Source organism: Perognathus longimembris, chromosome 26 (assembly GCF_023159225.1).
Source record: "Perognathus longimembris pacificus isolate PPM17 chromosome 26, ASM2315922v1, whole genome shotgun sequence".
NCBI lineage: Eukaryota > Metazoa > Chordata > Mammalia > Rodentia > Heteromyidae > Perognathus > Perognathus longimembris.
The window spans coordinates 702,227-729,406 of NC_063186.1; the positions used below are offsets into that span (position 1 = coordinate 702,227).

Below are 27,180 nucleotides of genomic sequence, written 5' to 3' on the forward strand. Positions count from 1 at the left end.
TGGCGCTGTGGCTCAAGTGGCAGAGTGCTAGCCTTGAGCAAAAGGAAGCCAGGGACAGTGCTCAGGCCCTGAGTCCAAGGCACAGGACTGGCCAAAAAAAAAAAAAAAAGACAGTAAGAATTTTCAAATAAAGCAGTCGAGAAAGCTCAGGAGTCTTCTGTCATTTAATCAAAATGTCTTAGTCCTGTGAATAAACACCTTCAGAATCTTCTTCCTGTGGAACAGGAAAAGATGGCGGGTAAGAGGAAATACACAGAATGACCAGTAACATTTCCTCCATCTCCCATCTTTACCAAAACAATGGGCAGTGATGACTCAGGAGACCTGTACTGTGCCACTAGTTTTGCGCCCACACAGTCCTGAAATTGTTTAGCTCTTAGGAATGTAGTGGAGTGCAGACCTCCGGGCCACAGAGTCCTGGGACAGTTCAAACTTGGGGGTCCTCAAGGGTGCAGTGTGGCAGGTTACTGGGGTGCCTAGCTCTCACTAAAATACACACTTTATTTCAATAACAAAACACATTCTGACTTCCAAATGATCAGTTTTCAACTATCTTCAAAAAAAAAAAAAAGGGGGCAGGATACTGCTCATTTCGTGTTAATTAGTGATGACTCATCTCACAAAGAAACCCTTTTAATGCTCAGGGGTGTTCCCACAGTCAGGGTTAACTGCCCTGAAAGTGTCTTTCTCATACCTTATTTCAGGAGACAATCAAACTTCCATTTTAATTTGAGAATCCTCAGCAACAAATGACCACCAGTGCCCTTGTGAAATACTGTAAGTCCTTGGAGAGGGAAAAAAAAAAGACCAACTACTCCTCCAGGAAAAGACAGTATTGTGTCTGCTCCAAGAGGAAGTAATTAAGATTCAGATTCTGTGAAGTTGGAGAACAGAATTTGGAAGCTGAGGAGGCAAGGAGAACTCCAATCCTGGGTCTCTTATTATGCTTTGACTCCATTGTCCAGATGCAAAACTTCTCTATACCTGGGTTTTCTCAAGTAAAACACAGCAGTTCTAGTTGTCTATTCTGTAGCCCACCCATTCCCAGGCTTGCTGTGAGACTGAAGTGTGACTTCAGTACTTGTGAACTTACAGTCTGTAAAATTGTACACACATGTATTTACCATTTATTATTGTTGTTGAAATACTAACAACCTTTAATTATCATGCCTTCAGTCATAGGGTCAAGTTAGGGTTTATTAAGGTCAAACACTGTGTGAAAAGGAGTCCGTCCTCTTCCCTTACATTGCTGAAAAAATATATTTTAAGGGGAAATATTTTAAGACATTTTGTGAGAATGAACTCATGCCTACACCGTGTCAGCTCTCAAGTCACATGTGTGTCTAGCCTTGCTCTCCCATCTCTCCAACCCATTTTGGCTTGGTAGGTTATCTTTTCTTCTCATTGGCTCTGAACCACAAACTGATCTTCCTTTCTTTGTTCTGTAGGGCTCAGGGCCTTGCTTGAGCTAGGCAAGCACTCTACCACTGAGCTATATATACCCCCCCCTCCCCCCAGCCTACACACTGACCTTTCTTGGCCAGGCAGAAAAAGCAGCTCAACTTGAGTCTGGACAATGCAGAGCACTGTCCCTGGCTTCCTTGTGCTCAAGGATAGCGCTCTACCACTTGAGCCACAGAGTTACTTCCCGTTTTCTGGTAGTGAAATGGAGGCAAAAGTCTCACGGACTTTCCTTGTCTAGGCTGGCTTTGAACCCCGATTCTCAGATCTCAGCCTCTTGAGTAGCTAGGATTACAGGCATGCATGAGCCACGGGCGCCCAGCTGGGTGGAGAGATTTTGAAAGGTAGCCAGAGCTACACAGCAAGATCTTGTCCCTCCCCAACACTCCCCCTAAAAAAGAAAAAGGAAAAACAAAGTGGAATAGCAAGTCCAGCTTAACAAGGAGCCCAGAACCTGGGAAAGCAAAGCAAACAACGGGCACAGCACCAGCCGGTTTGGGATTAAGTCCCTGTGCCCTTGCTACATACTGGCAGCTGTGCTGGTACCTGGGATACGTGATGGGTGCAAGGGCCTCTCATCTTCATGTTGAACTAAAAATAGCTTTATGCAACAGTTTTCTGGATGTAAAGAAATCGTCCCGACCCATCCCTATTCAAGCCTCTGATGTGTTTTGCTCTGCTCCAGTTACTGTTGGTGACCCAGGCTGCCTCTGGGAATTCTCTTCACCCTGGCTCAGCAAGTCCAGGCAAGTTCAGTCACAGGGACTTCTAGGCTGGCCAGTGAAAGTCCTCTAACACCCCACCAAGTTTCCAAGCTGCCCAGGGGCTGAGAAAAGCACAAGAAAGCTTTCCTGAAGCCAAAATGGCAGGCAACAGCCTCTGAGCTAGGTGTCCACAGGTAGTAACTATCCTCCCCTGAGGAACACACCTGGTCAGGTAGGGGAGAGACAGAAGAGTGAGGCAAGTCCTGTTAGAAGCTGTAGTAATGATGTTGAAGGAGGAATGGTTTGCTATTATGCCCCCAGCAAGGGCTTGTGTCCCACACAGGAGCCATTTGGTGAAGAAGAGGCACTGAGGCCAGCACTGGGGTACAACAGGAAGGGGCGCTGTGTTCATTTCTATGTCTGGGAAGAGTGAAGACTTAGGAAAGGGAGGAGAGAAGGGTCAAGAATTGCGCATGGAGTTGGAGGACATTTGTGAGCAGGTCCAAAGACAGGTACAGTGAAGGAATGTCTGGACAGATTTGCTTGGGTGAAGGCCATGTGCATCAAGGGTCTTTGGGAGAAGCAAAGTCATGGTGCAAGAAGCAAGGTCAGTCGGTGTGGAAGACACCCGGGAGAGCCTCGGTGTCAGGTGGACCGACATGAACGCCCTCTGCTGCTTCCCTTCGGAGCCGGTGAGCGACACCTGGGGAGCAGGAGGAGGCTGGAGCCGGGAGGTGGAGAAACTCCCGGGGAGGATTTGGGAAGCAAGGTCCCAAGGTAAGGACTCAGGATAAGCTCCTTTTGTGCGAGTGTGAAAGGAGGGGTGGGCAGCTGAAGGCAGAAAACAGCGTCTCCAGCGTTCGCCAGGGATTGGGTGTGGAGAGCGGGGACGGGAGGGGGGCGCGGGGGGGGACGGGAGGGGGTGCGGGGGGGGACGGGGACGGGAGGGGGGCGCGGGGTGGGACGGGGCGGGGACGGGAGGGGGCGGGGGGGACGGGAGGGGGGACGGGATGGGGGGACGGGAGGGGACAGGAGGGGGGCGCGGGGGGACGGGAGGGGGCGCGGGGGGGACGGGAGGGGGGACGGGGCGGGGACGGGAGGGGGTGCGGGGGGGGGACGGGAGGGGGGCGCGGGGGGGGGGCGGGGGGACGGGAGGGGGGTGCGGGGGGGGACGGGGACGGGAGCGGGGCGCGGGGTGGGACGGGGCGGGGACGGGAGGGGGGTGCGGGGGGGGGGACGGGGACGGGAGGGGGGCGCGGGGGTCCGGGCGGTGGACCGCCGGGGAAAGCGGGTGCCGGTGGAGGGGGGTTATCTTGCGGAGCGGTGGCGGCGGGTCCGGCACTCCGGGGGTCACCGGCGTCCCCCCCAGGGGCGCCCCGGGCTCGCCGCACCGTCGCGGGGGAGGAGGGGGCTCCTCCCGGAGGCCCGGGCCCCGGCGGGGTTTCCCCGGGAGGTTCACAGTCAAGTACTGGACGGCGCCCCCGAGTCCCGCCCGGGATCCTCGCTGGCTCGGGAGGCCGGGATCTGAGGGCCGGGGTTCACAGCCCCACCGGACACTTTTCTCCAATTAACCAGCGGGGACCGAAGAAAGCGGGGCTGGGGACGCGGCTAGCGCGGCGACAGCGCGGGCGGGGGGGACGTCAGGCCCCGGGAGGAGGGAGGGCCGGGGGGAGGGGAGGGGAGGGAGGGGGGAGGCGAGGGGCCCCCGCGCCCCGCCCCGCCTCCCGCCCCCGCGGCCCGGGCCGCCCCCGTTTCCCCCGGGGCTGGAAGGTCACGGCCGGCAGCGGCGGGCGCGCCCCGGCGCCGGTCGCCGAGCTGCTGGGGGGGCGCCGTGTGCGCCCCGGCGGGCGGTCGGGAGCCCCGCCGCCTCCGCTCCGACCCTATAGGGTCACGGCGCCGGGCCGACCCCGCCGGGGCCCGGCCCCCGCGGCTCCGCGGCCCCCGCCGCCCTCGGGCCGGGTTTCGGTGCGCGCGGCCCCGGTCAAGCACTTTCCCTTTGATCCCGCCCCAAGTCCGCGGTCAACTCAAAGGAATGCGACCCCGGGCTCCGCGGGGGAGGCCCGGGCGGGGCGGGGTCCCGCCGCTCCGCCCCGCGAAGCGCGCCCCACGCCGGGACCGCGCGGAGCCCAGGGCGGGGGGCGGGCCGGGGTGAGGGCCGCGGGGGCGAGGGGCCAGGCGGGCGGGGCGGGCCCCACACCCGTCCTCGGGGCAGAGCTCGTCCCCCTCCCGGCCCCCGGCGGGTCGGCCGCAGGCCCCGTCTCCGCCCGGCCGCCGCGAGGCCCCGCCCCCGCCCCGCCCGGCCGCCGCGAGGCCCCGCCCCCGCCCCGCCCGGCCCCGCCCCGCCCGGCCGCCGCGAGGCCCCGCCCCCGAGGCCCCGCCCCCGCCCGGCCGCCGCGAGGCCCCGCCCCCCGAGGCCCCGCCCCCGCCCCGGGGGCGTCGCTCCAACTTTGTTTGTGGGACCGTCCCGGAGCCTCCGCCGGAGCCGCCGCCGCCGCCGCCGCGCTGGGTCCCGCGCCCGAGCCGCCGCGGCCGCGCTGCCCGCCGGCCCTCGCCCCCGCTCGCCGCGCGCCGGCCCGGGGGATGTGAGCGCCGCAGCTCCCGGCTGCCAGGCTCCGCGTCCGCTCGCGACCCGCCGCCTCGGGACGCCCCCCGCCCGCCTCGCGGGCCCGCCGGCTCCTCAGGTAGCTCCCGCCGCGGCGCCCGACGGCCCCGGCTCCCCGGAGTCGGGGCGCGGCCCGCCCGGGCCCCGGCGCTCCGTCCCGGCGCCGCCCCTCGCCCCTCGCCTCCCCCACCCTCCCCGCTCCTCCTGCGAGGCTCCTTCTAGAAAGTTTCATAATTCCCGAGGTCAGCGCAGCCCCCCCTCCCCCCATCGCCGCCCCGGCCCTCAGGCCGGGTGTCGGCGGCCCGGGCCGGTGCTGGGGTCCCCGAAAGGCCGGGGGGGGGGAGTCTGCCCTTCCCCGTCTGTCCATCCCGCCCGTCCCCCTTGGGTGGGTCTCCCTCCCGTGTGTCCCCCTTGAGTGGGCGCCCCCTCCTGTCCCCCTTGGGTGGGTCTCCCTCCTGTCCCCCTTGGGTGGGTCCCCCTTTCGTCTGACCCCTTGAGTGGGTCCCCCCACCTGTCCCCCTTGAGCGGGCGCCCTCTCCTGTCCCCCTTGGGTGAGTCCCCCCTCCCGCCTGTCCCCCTTGGGTGAGTCCCCCCTCCCGCCTGTCCCCCTTGGGTGGGTCCCTCTCCCGCCTGTCCCCCTTGGGTGGGTCCCTCTCCCGCCTGTCCCCCTTGGGTGAGTCCCCCCTCCCGCCTGTCCCCCTTGGGTGGGTCCCTCTCCCGCCTGTCCCCCTTGGGTGGGTCCCTCTCCCGCCTGTCCCCCTTGGGTGAGTCCCCCCCTCCCGCCTGTCCCCCTTGGGTGGGTCCCCTCTCCCGCCTGTCCCCCTTGGGTGAGTCCCCCCTCCCGCCTGTCCCCCTTGGGTGGGTCCCCTCTCCCGCCTGTCCCCCTTGGGTGAGTCCCCCCTCCCGCCTGTCCCCCTTGGGTGGGTCCCCTCTCCCGCCTGTCCCCCTTGGGTGAGTCCCCCCTCCCGCCTGTCCCCCTTGGGTGGGTCCCCCTCCCGCCTGTCCCCCCGAGTGGGTCCCCCCTCTCTCCCCCTCGCCTGCCCCCGCCCTCCCCAGCTTCACCGACGCCCCTCCTTGCAGACATGAACCCGTCCTCGGCGCCCCCGCCGGGGCAGCAGGTGATCCACGTCACGCAGGACCTGGACACGGACCTCGAGGCCCTGTTCAACGCCGTCATGAACCCGCGGCCCAGCTCGTGGCGGAAGAAGATCCTGCCGGAGTCCTTCTTCAGGGAGCCGGACTCGGGCGCGCACTCGCGCCAGTCCAGCACCGACTCGTCGGGCGGCGCCCCGCACGCCGCCCCGCACGCCGCCCCGCACGCCGTTCTCCCGGGGCTCCCGGGCCCGCGGCCCGGCGGCGCCCAGCACGTGCGCTCGCACTCGTCGCCCGCCTCGCTGCAGCCGGGCGCGGTGGCGGGGCCCGGCGCGGGGGGCCCGGGGGCGCAGCACGCGCACCTCCGGCAGCGCTCCTACGACGTGACGGACCTGCCCGAGGAGCCGCTGCCGCCGGGCTGGGAGATGACCTTCACGGCTGCGGGCCAGCGCTACTTCCTCAAGTGAGTGCGGGAGCGGGCTCGGAGGGGCTTGGAGTCGACCTGGGCCGTGTGTGCCGGGCGGGAGGGGTGCGGGGGGACCCGGAGCCGGGCCTCGGGTGCGCCTCTGTGGGCGCTGCCAGGGGAGCGAGTCGGGGAGCCAGGGTGTCCGTGACCTGCAGCCAGCCCTGTCCCTGGGGAGAGCAGAGGACCAGAGGTGGGGGACGCGGGGTGGGGGGCAGGGAACACGCCTCTGCCTCTCTGCCCTCCAGATTGGCTGTCAGAGAGGAGAGGTGGAGGTGGGAAGGGGAGGGTCTCCTCCCGGCCCAGTGGTCTCCTGTGGGGTGCACTCTCTCGAAAGTGCTGGGCCTTAGGGCCCCAGCCAGGTGCCACAGTGACCACTCGCACAGTAGCAGTGACATAGTGATGGGATGACTGCTCCCACCATGACGCACTGACCTACTGGCAGTGGGCTGGACCAACCCACCAACAGACCCTCTGGAAACTAGGTCAGGAGTTTGATTATGTTGTACTTGGTAACCCAAAATACCGCTGCATTGGACACCAGCCTTCTCACCTTCTTCCCCTCTCGTGGTCCAACCCTTTGATGAAATGACTTTAGTAGACTGGAAATTTCCAGTTAGGTTGTTTAGATAAATGCATTCTCAGATATGGGAGGTGGTTGTTTGGGTTGTGGTATTCCTAAGATCGTTGCATTTCAACGGGTCTCCAGGCTAGAGCTGGGAATAGAACCCTGGAGCCCAGGCTGCCAAAGGCTTCCCTGGGGAGCGGTGCCCAGGGCCCTTTGCTTGGCTGGCACTTGCTGCCAACTCCTAAAAACTTAGAGTTGCTTTGAGTGCCCCTGTCGCTCCGGTGGAGTTATGTTTAGAGAGCGAAGACAGAATGTGCAATGTGAGGAGTGAGTCAGGTTCTTCTTGGGCACTAGGTCTGATGCTTGCATTGTGGGGTGTGTTGCTAGAGGTTTGACCACCAGTGATGGGTGAGGCCTGAGACAGAACATGGTGGCGGAGGGATGAGGCCTGCTCCAGCCAAGTCTTTGACTCACACTGGTGACAGAGTCCTTTTTACTGTCCATCCCAGAGCTGTTGACATCTTGGGTCCAGAGCTGGGTTTCTTGTTGTTGTTTCTGGGGTTGGCGGTCTCTGTGTGATTGGTCTGCAGGGTGACCACATGCTCAGACCCAGTGCTTTGATTTCTAAATGGCTGGTGGAAGTCAAATATGTGATGTTATAAAATGGGGCATTTGGGGCTGGGGATATGGCCTAGTGGCTAGAGTGCCTGCCTCGTATTCATGAGGCCCTGGGTTCAATTCCCCAGCACCACATATACAGAAAATGGCCAGAAGTGGCGCTGTGGCTCACGTGGCAGAGTGCTAGCCTTGAGCAAAAAGAAGCCAGGGACAGTGCTCAAGCCTTGAGTCCAAGGCCCAGGACTGGCCAAACAAAACAAAACAAAACAAAAAAATAAATAAAATGGGGCATTTTTCTAAATGTGAGTAACTTTGTTCCAAAGAATGGCATTCATTTCTGTAGTATATACAGGTCCAGAGTTGCTAGTATTGCATATTAAGGTCACTTAAATAGTTAAATGCACTTTTGCATATTTTATCATGGCTTTTATCCAGGTGGGCTTAGTAATAATAGTATCATTAAAAAGGCAATAATTTTCAGGGCTTTGGAAGGTCCTTTGGTCTCAGATGTTTTTCCAACTGGTTATATACATGTATATCTGTTCAAGCTAGGTAAAAAAGACTACAAAATGAAACAAACTTTTGCAGCTCATGTGTCTTGACTGACTAAAATGGCTTAGAACACTGATTGAGGAGAAAATGGCAGCCAGCCTTAGGGTTGAGACTGTTACTGCTATCCCTCTCTGCCCAGCCCCGCCCAGCCCAAAGCCGAGGTGTCCTCTGGTGACACTGGAGCTGGAGGAGTGCGTAGGGATAGACTGGCGGCACAGGCGCCATCCCCGGGTGGGAAGGATGGGCTGGCAGCACCGGGGGCATCCTTGGGAATCTTGTGGAGGACTTAGGAAGTCAAGTCAGCACTGTACCAAGTTCTCAGAGTTTCATTCATTCATTCATTCATTCACTTATTTATTTATTGGCCAGTCCTGGGCCTTGGACTCAGGGCCTGAGCACTGTCCCTGGCTTCTTCTTGCTCAGGGCTAGCACTCTGCCACTTGAGCCACAGCGCCACTTCTGGCCGTTTTCTGTATATGTGGTGCTGGGGAATCGAACCCAGGGCCTCATGTATACAAGGCAAGCACTCTAGCCACTAGGCCATATCCCCAGCCCTCAGAGTTTCTTTTAGAGCTGTGCTTAAAGTTCACCTAAAGCAAGTGTTACACATCTATCCCACTTTGGAACAGAGCCTCCAAAGGCAATGCATCTTTGAAAAATGTTGGCACTTGACCCTGACTTAACTTTTCTTGTCAACAGTCAATTCATTGGCCCCATCATCTCCGAACTGGGATTCCCAGGCAAATCCTAGTTCTTGACTCTGTTGGGAGTTAAGAGTTATATGAACCAGAAATTAAATGGTTTTAGAATTGACAAGGGTTTAGGGGGTTTTGTGTGTGTGATTTTTAATAATTTATCTTAGTTTTTTTTTCATTAGGAAACTGAGGCCAGGGGAAGGTAAGAACATGGCTTTGGTTCTGAGGGGTGGATCCTGCAGGACTGGGAGCAGGTTTCCCCTTCCCTGACCCGCATCTCACCCAGGTCTCTACCCCAGACAAGCAGCAAGCACTATGAGAAACGGCTCTGCACGTCACGGTCTGTTGTCATTTCCTCAGGGGAAATTGTTCCTGGGTAGCTACTGCCCTTACTCCTCAAGGTCACCTTTCCTGAGCCTTACCTCTGTCTCTGCCTTGGGGTGCTCACTCTTCTTGGGCAACAGGAGGCCATGCATCCTGCCTTCTGTCCCAGAGGCTTGAGTCGGAGGAGGGGCGGCAACTCCTGGCAGCCCGGGCAGTGGTGTGCGCATCCGTCACACTGGACTTGTAAAACACTTTCTGGTCGTGAGGGGATTTTTTTTTAATTTTTATTTTTTGCTGGTCCTGGGGCTTGAACTTTGGCCTGGGCACTGTCCCTGAGCTCCTTTTGCTCAAGGCTGGTGCTCAATTACAGCACCACGTCTTGCTTTTTCTTTTATTTCTTTATTTATTTGTTTATTAATTGAACACAAATTTTTTGACAAGGTGTTGTGCAAAAAGGGTACAGTTACATAGTAGGGCAGTGTGTACATTTCTTGTGATATCTTACGTCCTGTTGCTTTTTCTTTTCTTTTCTTTTTTTTTTTGGCCAGTCCTGAGCCTTGGACTCAGGGACTGAGCACTGTCCCTGGCTTCCTTTTGCTCAAGGCTAGCACTCTGCCACTTGAGCCACAGCGCCACTTCTGGCCATTTTCTGTATATGTGGTGCTGAGGAATTGAACCCAGGGCCTCATGTATACGAGGCAAGCACTCTTGCCACTAGGCCATATCCCCAGCCCCACGTCTTGCTTTTTCTATGACTAATTGGAGATAAGAGTCTTGTGGACTTTCCTGCCTAGGCTGGCTTTGAACCACAATCCTCAGATGTCACCCCCTGAGTACCGTAGCTAAGATTACAGGTGTGAGCCACTGGTGCTGGGTTTGAGGTCAATTTTTAATAGTATCTCTTGACTTTCCATTTTGTAAGTCAAGGGCCTTTGGATCCCGGCCAGTCCTTCAGTTTACTTCTTCAGGCTAACCTTATATTGCCAGTTCTGGGTGGCAGCCATTTATTCTTTTAATCCTCTCAGCAGATCTACAGACAGGTCCATGTTATCTAAAGTTACTGTGTGGACACTGAGGCTCACCGAGGTTAGGTGCCACATTGCAGGCGAGTGGTGGATGGGGTGAGATTGCATGAACCTAAACCCTGTGGGCCTGCCCTGTGCAGTGCCACCTGATACGAAGTATGTCCCCACCACTGCACCCTGAAATGAGGTCTCCCTGGTGACAGATGGCCCGGAGTGGCGGACGGACCTTTAGACTCTGCTTCTAGCTGAGTCTGGGGGACCCCTTTGAAGTCTCATGGCCCCTATTACAGGGATAATGCATGCAGAAAAGGGAAGCACACCTACCATGCCTGTGACGACTTCTAGGCAACTCTGGCCTCACACCCACCTCTCCCTCCTCCTCCTCACTTGGGCCATGAGGAGGAGAGGCGACTTAGGGGACAGGTTGACAAAGTGTGTTCTGGGGAACCCTCGTGCATTCAGATTCTTGTGAACAGAGGGTTCCTGTGGGAACCTATTCCTTTTGGCTGAAGCCAGTGTTGTGCACACACATTTTTATCTGGCTGCAATGTGCTGGCCATAGGCCACACTTTGGGACAGCATCACACTGAGGAGGCCGCCGTCTCCTAAGGCCTTCCTTCATTCATGGAAGAGCTCTTAGGCCCTGTGGGGCTGGCTTACATTCCTGAGCTGCCCTCGCCAGCACCGTGCTCTTCCTGGGGGCATCACAGTTGTAGATGGCTGCTGGTCTCTGGTGCCCAGCCCTAGAGGAGCGCAGAACGGCCCAACCTGTGTGTGGCTGTAGCCACAGCACTACCGCCTGGCACACACACACGCTCACCAGGACATACTCCACCACCGCCTGGCACACACACACGCTCACCGGGACATACTCCACCACCGCCTGACACACACACACGCTCACCGGGACACACTGCACCACCGCCTGACACACACGCTCACCGGGACACACTGTACCACCGCCTGGCACACACACACGCTCACCGGGACATACTGCACCACTGCCTGGCACACACACATGCTCACCAGGACATACTGTACCACCGCCTGACACACACGCTCACCAAGACATACTGCACCACCGCCTGGCGCACACACACGCTCACCGGGACATACTGCACCACTGCCTGGCACACACATGCTCACCGGGACATACTGCACCACCGCCTGGCACACATGCTCACCGGGACATACTGCACCACCGCCTGACACACACACACGCTCACCAGGACATACTGCACCACCGCCTGGCACACACACACGCTCACCAAGACATACGGCACCACCACCTGGCACACATACACGCTCACCGGGACATACTGCACCACCGCCTGGCACACACGCTCACTGGGACATACTACACCACCTCCTGGCACACACACATGCTTTCATAGCAAAATGGCTTTGCTGTGACCTCCACCTCTCTGTTCTCTTTCCACCTGCCTGTTTGCTCACATTTCTTCTTTTTTTCCCATCCATCTTTGTACTTCCTTTTCTGTGGGGGGAGGTGGGGGGAGTGGGCAGAGGCCCCTGCCTCTGCGATGATTCAACGTGAAACATGAAGTAGCATGCGCCCGTGGGCTCTCCCTTGTCCCTCTCATGACAGCTCCGTGCTGTCAGGAAGGACTACATATTGGCATATTTAAGCATCTTACTACCATGAAGTTGAATTCAGTGTTTTATAGCACTAAATTCAGTGATGAGGTTGAGAATTTCGTTAAGAGTGATAAGATTTGGGTACAAATATTAACTATGACCACACCCTTGCCGGTGCATCTTACTAACTTACAGCCGTGAAAATAGCAGATTATGTTTGGTGAGTATCAGTTAAAAGTTATATAACTCTGAACATTATGTAAGTGTCATTTCAGATGAACATTTACCTTTCCTATCTTTGTGTTTTGGTGTTCCAGAACTCACTGATGAAGCAATTAAGGCAAGTAAAGGTAAATTCTCTAGGCTGTGTTTGATCCTATCACACTGCTTTGTGTTTGGAGGCATTTTGTAGTTCAGGTCTGTGTTGTGGTAAAAGGACTATTCCCTTGTTGGGGTTTGGCTAATTTAGGAGCTCCTGGTGGCCTTGTTCCAGGTTTGGGGTTTGTATAGACATGTGCATTTAATAGGAAAGATTGCGGATCATAAAAGGAGCAGTAAATGTTGGGGCTCCTCATAACAGCATGGAGGCTTTCTGGACACACTTAAGCATTGCAGTGACCCATTTCTCAGGGGTGTTTGCTTATGTACCATGTGAAATATCAGCATGTGTGTGCAGAGCTTGGCAAATAGAGACCTGTCTAATGTCCATTCAGCTAGGTGTGCATTTTAACATAAAACCCAACCCAAGTTTGCATTGTAGAGATACTTAAAGGAAAGGAAGAGAAAAACCCAAGAAAGGATCCACTACTTAAAGGCTAAGCTGTAAGCAAGTGTGGTTTAGTGTCTTTTCTCCTGTCCTGCGGGAAGGTTAGTCATTGGTCTTGTAAGTGTAGAGACTGATAGGCTTGGCTTGGAACTCTGCTGAGTTCTTGAGAAGGTCCTGGTTATAGTGGAGCCTTCAACCTTTGTGTGTGTCTGTTGCTTACATTTTAATAACTATTGCATAATCAGTGATTTTTACATATTGGACACTGGGACTTGGGAACAGCTGGGAGGGTCACCATTAAAGAAATGATTTTTAAAACTTAGATCCTAGACTGTTGAAGCTTTTGCCTGACACTTAGGTAGGTGAATGGACAAGCACAGTCTTTTAAAAAAAATTATTAGCATGATGAAGTGAGTCAAGTTTTGCCACAGTACATTTCTTTAACCCAATAACCGGCCGGTCCAGGTTCATTGGTTGAAAACATGAAAAAGGCTCAGATTTCTCCATTGCACATACACTGGCACGGGCAAGCTTTCCTCACCTGTGAACTTGAGAACTGGGGCCTAGCCTCTGAGTAGGGTGGTGGCGGCGGCGGCGGCAGCAGCTATTTGCTTGTTTTAGTTTTGTCTTTTCTGGTCCCGGAGATTAAATCCAGGGTCCCAGTCTTGTTAGGCAAAGGCTTTATAGGTGTGAAGAGCCTGGGAAGCTCTTCGTGAGTGATGTGTCCATGTCTTCAGGAGTGTGTTTGAGAGACGCAGAAAGAAATTGTGGGCTCTGTGTGAGTTGGGAGCTCACAGTGCTGCTGCTTCTGCAGTGGCCACTCACTGCAAGTGTGCTTGGAAACAGTGTCTGCCTTGTCCAGAGACAGTAACATCTACCCAAGGTGAGACAGCACAAGATAAAAAAGACACATTGTAATCAATGATATCTACTGCCATTTGAAAAGGAGGTTTCAGGATTATTTCAATGTAACTATGACAGTAAAGAATAATCTTCGAAGCAAGTGAACAAATCTGGGAGTAGTGTGGTATGCCTTGAATCCCAGCACTTGAGAGACTGAGGAAGAAGGATGCAAGTTCCAGGCCAGCCTGAGCTACATTAGTGAGACCCTGTCACAAAAGAAAATGGAACAAAACAAGACACAAACACCGTTGTGTTTGTTGACAGCTTAGAAAGGACCCCTCCCCTCCCTCCATCCCTCCCCCCCCCCCGGGTGTGTGTGTGTGTGTGTGTGTGTGTGTGTGTGTGTGTGTGTGTGTGTGTGTGTGAGACTGGGCCTGGAACTTGGTATCTGACACTTGCTGTTTTGCTCATTGATTGGTGCTCTACCACCTTAGTCACGTTGTGCCTCCAACCTCAGATACTGCTTTTTATGACAACAGACTTATTGGATATAAGGCAAAGGTTTTCATTGTGAGTTTCCTGAGACTAGAGTGAGGGAGCTCATCAGTTGCACTGGGTGTAATCTTTATTCCTGGACCAGAGCTGCTGTAGAGAGCTAGAGACATTCCCTCAGCCCCCTGTGCCTGGACTGTTGGATCTGATGAACAACTCTGAATAGGCTTTAAACAGGAAGATCGATAAAATTATAAATTTGTTTTAAGCTTGCTGATCCTGATGGAGAGACCACAATACAGCCAGAAGATCAGAAATCCTGCCAGTAAGACTTACGTAGGACAGCAGGCCCAATTCTTGTGCTAAGTGGCCATGGGACAGAGCGAGCTGGGGAGTCTTGTTGGCATCCCTGCCAATGGAGGCGTGGGTGGGAGATAGAGGGTGCTGAACGGCACCCAACAGAATAGTGTCTGAGAAGGCCTCGAGATACGCCGGTGGCCTTGGCTAAAGGACAGGACCAGAAATGTTGCCCGGGTTGTGTGCAGGACACTAGAGAGAAGGGGTAACTTGAGAACATTAGGAAGAACTGACCATTCTTGTAAAGAAATCGTGAAGAGCAGCCTTTGTTGTCCCTCCGGGAACGTTTTGAAATAGAGGGACTTGCAGATGGAGAGAACGTAGCCAGGAGCTCCTAAGTATCTGTGTGGATGGAGACTTGCTGGAGGGCAGGGGAGCCAAGATGGCCTCACTGCTAGTGCCCAAAGCGCTGCCCTGTGCCTCTCGTGGCCGTGGCCTGCTGAGTGTGCTTCCGGCCAAGAACTGCTTTGGGTGAACTTGGAAACCTGCTTGCTTCACCCGTCAGCTGGCTGGGCCTTCCTCGTAATTCCTGAGCTTTGATTATGGGGGTTGTCCAGGACAAGAGCGGCTTTGTAAAGAGTGTGCTCAGTGCTCTGGGGTCTAGCGTGACTGGTGGATATAAATTGTATGGAAGCAATTAAATACGAAGGAAATGTCATGTGGGCTGGATTTAAATGTAAGGACTTGTGGCATTGATTTAAAAAATAAATGGAGAAGAATGGAGAGTGAAAAATAAAGAGACAGAGAGGACAGATAGGGCAAGAGAGTCAGTGACGCACATTTAAAACATTTGTTAAAAGAAATCTAAAGCCAAAACCTAAAGGGTCAAAATCTAAATCTAAAATCTCTGGAGACAGGCTTGGTGCATGGTGCCAGTCTGTAAGGGCAAGGCCCTGGGTTCAGATCCTCCCAGTCATGGAAAACCATGGAAAGTCAAGAGCTGGCATTAGGTGAGTGTCATGGCTATTCACATGAGGCCCAGTGTCAGAGATAGTTCTGCTGGGCCCAGGGTCTCCCCTCTTTCCAGCCAGTGCGTGGTCACCCACTTAAAAGGCCCTCACTGTTACCTATGCAGGTCTAGAGGAAGAGGCCAGGGGCTCCCAGGGCTTTTCTCTGTGGTCCATGGCCAGTGCATACTTTGCAGTGGCTCTTCCTTGGATATCTGGGTAAGAGGGGTGAATCTGCTGTGTCTGCCGCCTCACCACCTCCATCTCCTCTGCAGCCTGCCCACTGGCCAGATCAGCCCAGGGGAGCCTCCAGCTCCAGATCCTCAGAGCCGTGGGCTCTGTGGGTAGTCTGGCACTTAATTGCCTGTGTCCATTAGAGGTGTGAGTGGCCCGTTGTTGCTCCCCCAGCATGGGCTGAGCAGAGCATGGGGTGATGTGGGATCTGCCCTGCTGGTACCTACTGCCACAGGAATGACTGCTGAGGTCAGGGTGGGCACAGGCAGAAATGAGTGCTTTTAGTTAGGTGTAACAGGACAAGGGATTTGCTTTGCAAAAGAGTTCAGTCCTAATTAGAAGACCTGCATTTGCCCTGATAGAGAGAATTTACACTTGGTTTGCCCGGTTATTTATGCTGGTACTGGGACTTGAACTCAGGGCTTGGGCATTGTCCCTTAGCTTTTTTGTTCAAGTCTGGTTTTCTGCCACTTGAGCCACAACTCCATCTCAGGCTTTTTGCTGATTGCTTGCCAAGAGTCTTGTGGACTTTTCTCCTCTGGCTGACTTTGAGCTGAGATCCTCAGATCACAGCCTCCTGAGTAGGATTACAGGAGTGAGCCATCAGTGCCCAGGTTTGGTTTTCTTTTCCTTCCTTCCTTCCTTCCTTCCTTCCTTCCTTCCTTCCTTCCTTCCTTCCTTCCTTCCTTCTTCCCTCCTTCCTTCTTCCCTCCCTCTCCTCCCTCCTCCTCCTCCTCCCTCCTCCTCCTCCTCCTCCTCCTTTCTTCTTCTTCTTTTTTTTTTTTTGGGGGGGGGGCCAGTCCTGGGACTTGGACTCGGCCTGGGCACTGTCCCTGGCTTCTTTTTGCTCAAGGCTAGCACTCTGCCACTTGAGCCACAGCGCCACTTCTGGCCGTTTTCTGTATATGTGGTGCTGGGGAATCGAACCCAGGGCCTCATGTATACGAGGCAAGCACTCTTGCCACTAGGCCATATCCCCAGCCCTCTTCTTCTTTTCGTACTAGTATTTGAATACAGGGCCTCATGCTTGCTAAGGGTGTAGCAATACCTCCGAGCTCAGACTTTATACTGTAGACTTGTATGGACCAGAATCCAATTTTCCCTGCCTGTACTTACTTCTGTAACACCTCACACAAACCCTGGCACATATACTAGGGATTTGATGAATAGTTCCTGAACTAAGTGTAACTTTTTGTTTTTTATTAATTTCTCCATTATTTAGATAACTTGGTGATTCTCTTCCATGCAGTATAGGCAATTATGGATCTCTTACTGTGTACTCCTCTGCTTAGAAGAGTGGATAACTAGAAGCATATTTTACTGTGGAACATACCCCATTCCTGGTATTTAACTTCTTAGTGTCATTGTAAATTCTAAGAAATGACTTCCTCCAGCAGGACAGTGGTGACCTGACAAAGGGAATAACAATACATATATTCAGGTTTCTAGGTGATTTCCACATCCCACTCTGTGGGAACGTGCTATCACCACCACCTCCTTTGCCTCTCAAAGGATCTCACGATTGTAACCTTCCAGTCAAAGCACTTCTTGGGATGCAGAATGAATAGAGGAATTGAGATCTCAAGCAGATGAACTGAGTCAGTGATGATGAGACAGGGCGCAGAGCGACTACTGTGTCCCCAGTGCTTAAACACAGCCTCTGGTACCTTCTCCAGTGCCTCCATTAGCCATGCGCTAGAAAGGAAATTTAGTAGGGCTATAAGCTTAGAGGAATTATTTTCCTGGAAGCAGCCCATTCTAAGTCATGTTAACATTTGGTTTGAGCTGTTTTATTCCTTATGTGTGGCTTAACAAACACTCCTGTCTCCTCACTTTATGTGGGAAATCTGGGCACAGAGTCCATGGCCTTGGCTCTCCCTTTTCCTCCCACAGACGTGGCCATGGTGTGGTTGGGGCTCCCCAGCCCCCCATTTCAGGCTCCCTCTTCTCTTTTCTTTTCCTTTCCTTTCCCATCTCCTCCTTAGTGTGTCTTGGTTGTCAGTTTGTAGACAGCCACACCCTGGCTTTGGCCTCAGCTTCTCCCTCATGGTACCCAGGCTGACAGTCCTTCCTTTCCTGTCCCCGTGGCCCTCACTGCAGAGCTCTCCCTGGTGTCCAGTCCCGTCAGTGTCCCTGTCTGCAGTCTGAGGAGCCCCGCCTGCTCCGTGGCTTGGTTCAATCACAGCCATGATGACGAAGCAGCGCCCCTCCCCTTCCTGGAGGCCCCTCAGGCCAGTCCAGCCTGCCCAGTCAGTTTTGTAGGCCTCACTTCCCGCCCCATGGCTCAGTGCTCAGGGCCCTCACTTCACCGACTCTATTATTTCCAGAACCCACCTAGGTTCAAGTCCTCTGGGGGCTGCTGTTCTTGTTGGTCTAGCTCCGAGTAGGTTCTGGGGACACTGTTCTTGTTGGCCTAGATGAGTGCAGGCTGGTCTCGAACTTGTGATCCTCCTGCCTCTGCCTCCTGAGTGGCTGGGATTATAGTCAGGCACCCTTTAATTTTCTTAATAGATTACACTTATTTTTAAAAGCTTTATTAAGGTATAATTTATATATCATATATTTAACCTTTTAAAAGTGCATGATCCAGTGGGTTTTTAAAGTATATTTATAGATACGTGTGGCCCCCTGTTTTAGAAGATTTAATCACCATAGACAGTCCCCCTCTGGCTGGATGGTCAGTAGCTGTTACCACCTCTGTCCTCACCCCATACACATATTCTCCCTGGCTATAGGCAGCCACTGAAGTACTGAGTCCTTCTGTAAGCTAGCTCACTCTGGACACCCTCATTCACTGGGTGTGGCGGTGTCTCCATCACCCCTGTGTAGCTGGTCTCAGCCCCCACCGGTCTGAGCTGCGCTGTGCTGTTTCTGTTGCTCCATGTGCCTGCTGGGGGGGGGGTGGCGCGAGGGGGACCCAGGGCTGAGCCTTCAGCTTTCATCTTTGGGCCAATTGTGCTGAATTTGAGGAAGGTGGCCCTCTCTGGGGGCTTAATAGTTGCCAATCAGTTTCCTTCCACTGCTGGTGGCTGAGGGGCTCAGTGCAGACAGACAGGTGGACATAGGGTGGATGGACAGGCAGAGATGGGTAATGGAGAGTCATGGTGAGTTTCCAAGTCAGACATTGAGGGTTGATTTGATGCGTGACTGCCACTTGGTGAGCTTGTGTAACTTCAGCAAGCTCCAGTTTCCTTGTTTGTTACATGGAAACTTCCCTGTTTCCTTAGTCATGCTGGAAACGGGGCAGGGCCTGGGACAGCTCAGCTACTGCACACCGACCTTCCAAACAAACATGAGAGCAAGCACACATGACAGAATAAATGCTCAAAGTCATTAGTTGTCATTCCTCAGCCAGCATGCAGTTGAGGTACCCAGTCAGACTCTGGTCAGGATGGTCAGTCGCATCTCCCTTGGATGTGTTAGTGGTCTCTCCCCATCTCCAGTCTGGCGTCTGCTCTGGCCACCACTTCATCCAGTCCTTGGAAGGAATGTGGGGAGGGTGGGAGAAGTGGGAGAGGGAGGGAGAGGAAGGGGAGGGGGACACCCTCCCCCCTGTGAGAACATGAAAGGAAGGGTGTTTTGTTCTCTGGGATAGGCAAGAAAGGTGGTTGCTTTCCTGAGTCCTCTTGGGGTGCAGCAGACACCCCAAGCTTGCTTATGGTTATTTATCAATTGGCTCCTATGTGTGGAGTTTATATAGGAAAACAACTGGGTAAATGAGAGACAAATGTTATTTGATCCAGACTTTAATTGGAGGTGGTGTTCCTTAACTGTGCCACATATTTCCTAGCATTGTTTGTTATGAAGGACCCAGGAAATTGTAAGGAACCCTTTACCATTACAATGTTAAAGATTTTAAGCAGGGCTACCTGCCTAACACAAGATCTGATTTTAAAAACTTGTTTGGAAGTGAGGAGGTTGTAGAAACACAGTGGCAGGTCTCTTGAATGAGTTGACATTAAGTATTTTTCTCACCTAAACGTGCCTCTCTTCATCTGCCTCTCTTGGTGGGGGTGGAGGAAATTGGTTGGGGAACTATGTGAGCCTTCAGAATCACTGAACCCCTCTCTACTCTGGCCAGGGTGAGTGGGGGGGTTATACCTGGCACCTCTCCAACAGTCTTACCTGTGCCCAGCCCCATGTCAAGGTTCATGTACTCAGCAGGTTCTGGGGGGGAGACCAGGACAGCAGTGTTGGTTTCTAGGGTACTGATGACAGTGCTTTTCCTCATCATGTCTAGGTCTGTCTTCCTGCCTCCATGTGGTGGCTCTTTTTGGAAATAGGAAGAGTGTAGAAATAAGAAAGGAGTTTGTAAAGGAAATTTCATTTAAGTCCTCAACAGGCAACCTGTTCAAGCAAATGGGAAGTGAGCCTGGACCTCCTTCGGAGGGTGACCTCAGGCTCTTGGCCACCTGACCTGGAAAGGAAGGTTTAGTCACCTGAGTACTTAGTCTTCCCTGTTACCCTAGCCACCATGACTCAGCTTCCCTCAGGGCCTGGGGTTGGGGTTCCCCAATTGACTTGCAGACTCAGGTTTGCGAGGTCAGAAGGGCTGGGCACATGACTGGGCAGCTCACATGAAGTGCCAGCCATGGCTCTGTCAGGCCTGTGTTGTCTGGAAAATACCATGCACTGAGCTGGGCCGCGCCAGTCTGTGGAGGGGCAGGAGGAAGGTGTGATTCTCCAGACCGAGGCAGAGGGGGCCCATGAGGAGGCGAGAGAGGAGGGTGGAGATGGGACTTGACTTCTGGACCCAAGGCTTTTCTGCTTGGCTGCTGGCTGGAGCCAAGCAGCTGGTTTTCATGTCCAGTTCTCTGCACCTGCTTTGTTTAGTGCCATAGCAGACCTTAGGCCAGTTATCTTTAGACTTTTTAAAAAATTATAGTACGTTTAAATTTTAGAATTTTACTAAAAAACTAGAGTAATTGGGATGTTCATTCAGCCATTTATTGTGGCACTGAGGAGCAGATCCTGGCGCTAAGCTCCTCTGTTAAGCTCTACCCACCCTGCCTCGGTTCCTGCAGTGTCCTTTTAGCCAAGGTAAAGAGGCATCTAGAGAAATGCTCCTGTTTTCCTGGATGTCTCGTGCACACTCTACAGAGTGTTCTGTGCTATCCTGTGCAGATACCCCAGTGGACTGCTTGGCTGCTTTGGTTTTGAATGGGCAGCAGGATTTGTTTAGCAAGGAGGCCACGTCTCTTCCTGCCTTCAGCCTGGGCCGTGGTGTTGGGATGGGGAGTACTTGCTCTTCTTTTCTTTCTTCATTGTACCTATAAGAAAACACTCCTTTTCTTTTCCCAGTTTCCTTGAAATCCTTGGCAGGGGTGACTGCTGGGAGAATGGTCAATGGCCTTGTTCCATTGGGTTGGAATTTTTCCTAGTGCTAAAGTCTAGAGTCACCAGACTCCTCCAGGAAATCATGTCACCATCCTCCAAAAACCGGTGCCCGCACACCTTGCGCGCAGGTGGGCAGGGAGGCACTAAGAACTGGAGTGGGGCCTAAGCCATGGCTGAGACTTCGAAGAGTTCATTCTTCATTCCCAAGGGGTGTTTTGTCATGGGAGGCTTTTATGCCTTTAAAATGTGAAGAAATTGAAGCCTCTGGGTGGCCTTGTGATATGAAGAGAGGAGCCCGCCTGTGAGAGTTTGAGGGTTGCCCCTTGCTCTCCTGCGCCGTGCTGGTGTAGCACAGGACTTGACAGCTTGGTCTGGGACAAGTGCCAGCCCCGGGTCGCTGATCGCCCCCCACAATCCCTTCTTTCCTTCCCTCCTGGCCTCTCAAGCTCAAGGGGTGCAGCAAGAGGCTGCTCACCGGCCTCCCTCGCACTTCCTCACTGTTTGCTGTCAACATTTAGTGTCCTTTCCCTGTTGCCTTTTGTTGCTCAGCATGGATTCAGGGTTGACTATATCCCACGTGGATAAAAGTGGGGGCAGTGTTCCGCAAAGGAGGTTTGGATTGTGGTCTGGAAAGATGGGGTAGTCAACAACAGATGTTTATACCCCAAGAATTGCTGCTTTGAATTTCATATAAACATAATCTTCGGTGTAAATGCATCCCTTGTATTAAGTGTGTTCTAATCTTGTGAATTATTGCTGATCTGAACTTTAGGTTTTACCGGGCGTCCTGCACCTCTGTCTGTTAAATCTGGCTATGCTGAATCCCTGAGGTATGGTCTCAGACCCCTCCACAGGTTCATGTGAGCATCCAGTTTACCTAGCCTAAGATTTCTTGGCTTTGGAGAGGCTCTAGGGAGTGTCCCTGTAGGCAGCAGAACATTGCACTCGCGTGAATTAAGAGAGGGTGTTGGCCACGTGGCTGCCTGGTGCCTCAGTGGGTGTTAAAGTACCCGCTTGCCTGTGGCAAGGCCGGGTGGTGCTATTCTTGGATGCGCCCTGCGTTCTCGGGGTTTCGTCACCGCACCCCCACATGTCCTGATCTGCTGTCCTCCAGTCCTGCCCTCCTAAGTGCCTGGGCCACCACCTCCAGGATCTTTTCTCAGAATGTGGGGAAAGGGGGAGAAGAAGCCAGCCTCGTGGAGTCTGTTTTGGGGGATTGTATGCTAATTATGTACATTAAAAAACCCCTCTTCATTTGCATGCCAAATATGGCATTCATTCTGGTCCATCTTTTTCTCTTAACAGCCCACAGGGGGTGATGTGTGTGGTGGAGTGGGCATTCTCTCTAGGCTCAGCTGTGTGTTGGGTAGTGCTGGGTTTCAGGGGAGGGGACCGGAGGGGTCTGACAATGGTGCTGTACAGGGTGCTTATCTGAAACAGGCTTCCCTGGTCGCTGCCTTCCTGATGGCTCATGGGGTTCATGGGGATCATCATTTGGTGGCTCTACTTTTTAATTGTGTGTGTGTGTGTGTGTGTGTGTGTGTGTGTGTGCGCGCGCGCGCGCGCCGGTCTTTGAGCTTGAACCCAAGGTCTGGGTGCTGTCGCTGAGCTTCTTTTTACTAGGGCTAGTGCTGTACTGCTTGAGCCGCAGTGCTGCTTTCAGCCTTTTCTGAGTATTGTTAGAGATAAAAGAGTCTCTCAGACTTTCCTGCCTGGGCTTGGCTGCGAAGCACGATCCTCGGATCTCAGCCTCCTGAATACTGAGAGTACAGGCATGAGCCACCAACTCCTGGCTTTAATTTTCTTTTATTATTGATTTATCTTTTTATTATCTTTTAGTGGTTTCAGTCAAACAAATCAGTGTATGATCCATCCTGATCAGTGTCATGCCTGCTACCATTCTCCTCCGTCTATTAATTAGCCAGAGCCAGTAATGAGTACGGGCACTACTGACAGGTATTTCCTACTGCAGTTGTCTCCCATGTGGTTTCCCAGTTGAGGCTGTGCTGTGTGTGCCTCAGTTTGACTCAGAAGGCCCTGGGTGTTTGGGTCCCCAGGGTCTTGGAGAGACAGTGTCACAGGTGACAGGGACTTTGCCATCATTGCTGTGTGGTTTCTGAGTGTCACCTGACCCATGAGCTCAGTGGGGGCAGACTCGTCTGGGAAGGGCAGGACTTATGTGGGAAGCTGGGGTGCTGAATGGGGGTAAATTAGTGATTAAGGAGGTGGTATTTATCGAGTGCTGAATGGAAGTTAGTTGGTGATTAAGGAGGCGGCATTTGGTTTTGAGTCAGGGCTATTTGTGCTCCTCCCCTCATGAGAAAACACTTGTTTGCACATGGCCTTAATTTCTTCTTCCTTAAAAACCAAAACCAAAACTGAATTACCAGAACTCTCTCATGGAAAGCAGGGGTAAAGGCAGGATAGTCTTATTTGACTCTTATCAGCAGCAGCTTCTCCTGATCAGACATTTCTATGAAGATGAAAAGTGTTGTGATTTGCTGTTCTGACTTCAGAAGGAACTGAAGGAACCAGCTTCTCTCCCTATCACAAGCTCTGGCACTGTGGAGTAATGCAGGAAATTGGGTCTTATACAGGTGTGCCCCCCTCCCTGCTGCCCCCCCACCCCATGAGGGAAAAGCCCCAGGGGCAGACCCTGGCCATAAATGCAGCCAGAGTGTGGTGAGTTCTTCTGTGCCTGGTGTGGCAGGCAGCAGATGGTGGACGGGTGCCCAGCTGGCTCACACCACTGCTGTGTGGACCTGGTATCTCAGAGTGGGTTCTGGCATCTGACCCGCACTCTCTCCCCTGCATCCAGGGGATGAGGACATGGCCTTGGGCAGATGAGGGCTTAGGTCAGCGGCTTTCTGTGCCCCCAGCCTTGGTGTATCTACTATGTGTCTCTCCTGAAGCCCAGTCAAGCAAGGACCTAGATTGGATAGCATCCAGAATGAAGCAAGAGAGGTTGTGGAGGCCGCCCATTCTGTGGGAAGAGATGTGGGTGGAGTAATGTAAGCCTGTGGGAGAAGGTCCTAGGCTCAACCCTCTGGCTGGCCAGAGAGGTCACAGACCGGTGGGGAGGGGCCATGGGGTGCTTAGATGCCGTTGCTGCTTGCCCAGGTCCATGAGATTCAGGAGATAGAACCTCTCGTCTGTGAGTGGCCCCTACTTTCCCTCATGGTGTGACTGCAGCTCCTTCGGAAGGAAATGTGCTATTTGAGTTTCTTCCTCTGCTTAGCCCTGGCTTTCCTGTGTGTTTTCTTTCTGTCGTCTAGCGGAGTTGCTGCACCTGGGTACTTTGATGAACACATCAAGAGTGCTGGAAAGTCAGCTTGCCAGTCTCTAAACTAGCCTGGCCCACCCGGCTGGCACCACTGAATAGACTCCTGTAGTGCCCTGGGGCTCATGTATTCGAGCACTTACTCTCTGTGTTAGTCACTTCTGTGGCTTTCTGCTTCCTTCCAATAACATGGCTTGAGTTATTTAAGAAAAAAAAATCACACAAGTACAATTTCACAAAGACTCCAGTGATTTGAATTGCTGTCTGGAATTTTTTAAACTAGACAGTGAAGTAGTGAATTTAAGAAGCTTTCAAAGTGTAGACACAAGAAATGTTTCTTTATAAGGGAGGGCTGTGAGCTGTGGGGTTGTGGGTTCTGCCCTTTAGAATGCCATATTTAGTATACCTCAAAACCGCTCAAGCAAAGTACAAGCTGAAGTAGAAAAGCATGTCATTCTGTGACATTTTCAGGCCTATAAAGTAGGAATAGCAGCAAATTTGTTCTCAGGGACCCATGGTTCACTCAGCAAAATTAATCCCAGTTCTGAATTGTTCTTGCTAAGAGTGGGATGGATTCAGGCTCTTCGTGTGTGCGTGTGTGTGTGTGTGTGTGTGTGTGTGTGTGTGTGCGCGCTGAATTCTTTCCCCATGCTCCAAATTTGGGGTAATTTCATTTGCCTTCTCCTTACTTCTGTCATTCTAAACAATGTGTAAAGCTGGTGTGTGGTCCTCTTGACCTGCAGTCTGGAGACAGCTGTTTTATTCCTGCAGGTGGGCAGACACGACAGTGACTTTTTGCAATGAAAATGCTGTTAGTGGGAAAACAGATGTCATCTAGTCCAGAATTCGTGGTACCAGTGGTTAAGCACTAAGTAATAAGGGTCTAGTTGTTCATTTCAGCTCCTATAAGAAGAGGTGTGTGTGTGCGCACATGCGAGCGCACTCCCAAGCACACGTGTGAGTGTGCCATGTTGTGTGCATCTCTGTGTGTTGTGAGGCAGAAGGGGCACAGAGAACCTAAGAGTGGGGGATGCATGCAAGTCCATTCCCCATAGAGTCTTCTTCCTGAAGGCCTCCAGAGCTGAAGGCAGCCCGCCTGCCCCCCCCCCCCCCCCATGCTTGTCTGTCCAAGCAGAGCTCTGAGGTCAGACTTTACCATCTTGGAAGGTGAATTCTGTGGTTGTGTCCATTTGAGGGCTGACCTAACGGGTTGTGAGGAGATCCGGTTATGCCCTAGCATCTGGCAAGTGGATATTAGCATGTACATTCATGAACTCTGTCGGCTCCAGACAAGAAAAGACCGACTTGCCCTGAGCACCCTGCCTGTGGGAGGTGGGCCAAGGCTCAGCCTTTAGGCTCCAGGGCCTAGATCTCAGCTCTGTCTCGATTTCCTCATGACAAGACTGACATGATACAAAAGCACCCTTGGAATACCGCTCTGTCCTGGCTAGCGAGCCCAGGATTAGAAACACAGTAAGTCAGTGTGGACCTTAAGGGAGCCACGCTCCAGCCAGGCATCTGAAGGAAGGGGTCATGGCAGAATCCTAGATAACTTCCAAAGGATCACTGGTTTGGAAAACAATTTAGGAATCGAGTTCTTACATTCCTGAGAGACCTGGGCTATTGAATAAGACAGGGTTCCTAGGTTCTGTCTGTGGGAGGGAAATGCAGCCACCCAGAGGGTAGAGTTCCGTGGCTGGCACGTTTGGGCAGTACAGGAAGATGGGACTCTGTTCAAGCTTGAAGTGTGGCCTGAGCAGATGTCTCCATGGTGTGCTCTGGGGGTGGGGCGTTGAGGAAGGTATAGGGTAGCCAGTGATCTGTCCACTCACTAACATTTGGGTGGCCCTGAGATTTGTTCACTCTTCTAGAAGTTGCAGGGATGGAGAGGGTGGCAGGCAGCCGCTGCTCCCCCTCCCCAGAGAGGCATGGCCAGTGACTTCCATCTCTGGGATATGTGCAGGCGAATGTGCGGGTGACGTCTCATTGCCCTGGTTTCTGTCTGTCTCCCAGCAGGGTGCGGTTGCCACAGGCTGGCTGGGCCCTTGTTTGCGGCTTAGGTGTCTCTGAGGGTCTCGCTGTCTCATGTTGGGGGTTTGGAGGAGGAGGCACTCCAGCACGGATTTGTTTCTTCTCCTGGGGTGTAGTGGTACTGGGGGTTGTGGGGGCACAGGCCTGGCATGGCCCAGTGACTCTTAGTTGAGTTACTCCTCAGGGGAAGCCTCACCTCCCTTGCAGTGCCAAGCCCAAAGACTACATCCAGACAGAACTGGGTTCAACTCTCAGCTGTGCCCTTTGTGAGGTTTCCCGCATATCCACTTCCCAGGTCCTGAGGACTTGGCCTGCACTGGTGGCTCTCTCGCGTCTGGCGTTCATTCCTCTCCCTCCTTTTTCTCTGACCTGTGAGTTTTGGGTGGTTGGGAAACCATGTCTTCTTATGTCGGTTGGGACATCTTGTCTGCACTTTACTCCAGTGAACACGGCTCTTAGGCTCTGCAGTCCTGGGCAGGTCGCGAGCCTCTTGCCTGCCGTGGGCGCAGTGGGAGGATCAGAGACCAGCATGCCTAGCCTCTGGCACCAAGACAGGCATGAAAGAGTGCTCTGGGATGTGGGGCCCCTCAGATGTAGCAGCGCCTCAGTGTCTGCTGCCCCCATGGGCATGTCCAGGCGGATCTACTGGCTGCCAGAGACCATGGCCCCAGGCTGGCCAGCATGGACAGACGGCCTGCTGGCCCCCGGGATGCCTGGGCTCCTCCCATTCCCACTCCAGGGCTGACAGGCAGAGGCTCTAAAATCTCCCACTTTAGTCCATCCCTAAGAGTTTGATAGTAGCTTCTTCTTGCCAGTCCCTGGGGCTTGAACTCAGAGCCTGGGTGCTGTCTCTGGCTTCTTTTTCCTCAAGGCTAGCACTCTGCCACTTGAGCCACAGCACCACTTCTGGCTTTCTCTGTGTATGTGGTGCTGAGGAATTGAAACCAGGGCTTCATGCATGCTAGGCAAGCACTCTACCACTAGGCCACTTTCCCAGACCTGATAGTAGCTTTTGAAAAGTATCTCTGAAAAGTTATTTTAAAAGAAATTGTAGGGCTGGGAATATGGCCTAGTGGCAAGAGAGCTTGCCTCGTATACATGAAGCCCTGGGTTCAATTCCCCAGTACCACATATATGGAAAACGGCCAGAAGTGGCGCTGTGGCTCAAGTGGCAGAGTGCTAGCCTTGAGCAA

General features: G+C 53.6%; 1 protein-coding gene across 1 annotated transcript in view; it reads left to right on the top strand.

The window, feature by feature from the left end:
- The first annotated feature begins 4,652 nt into the window (after positions 1-4,652).
- Positions 4,653-27,180, top strand: part of Wwtr1 (WW domain containing transcription regulator 1) — a 52,267-nt gene continuing 29,739 nt past the window's right edge. The window contains exons 1-2 of the mRNA XM_048334580.1: positions 4,653-4,846; positions 5,848-6,322. Of these exons, the coding sequence (XP_048190537.1) occupies positions 5,850-6,322 (473 nt within the window). The 5' untranslated portion in view covers positions 4,653-4,846; positions 5,848-5,849. The remainder of the gene's footprint in view (positions 4,847-5,847; positions 6,323-27,180) is intronic.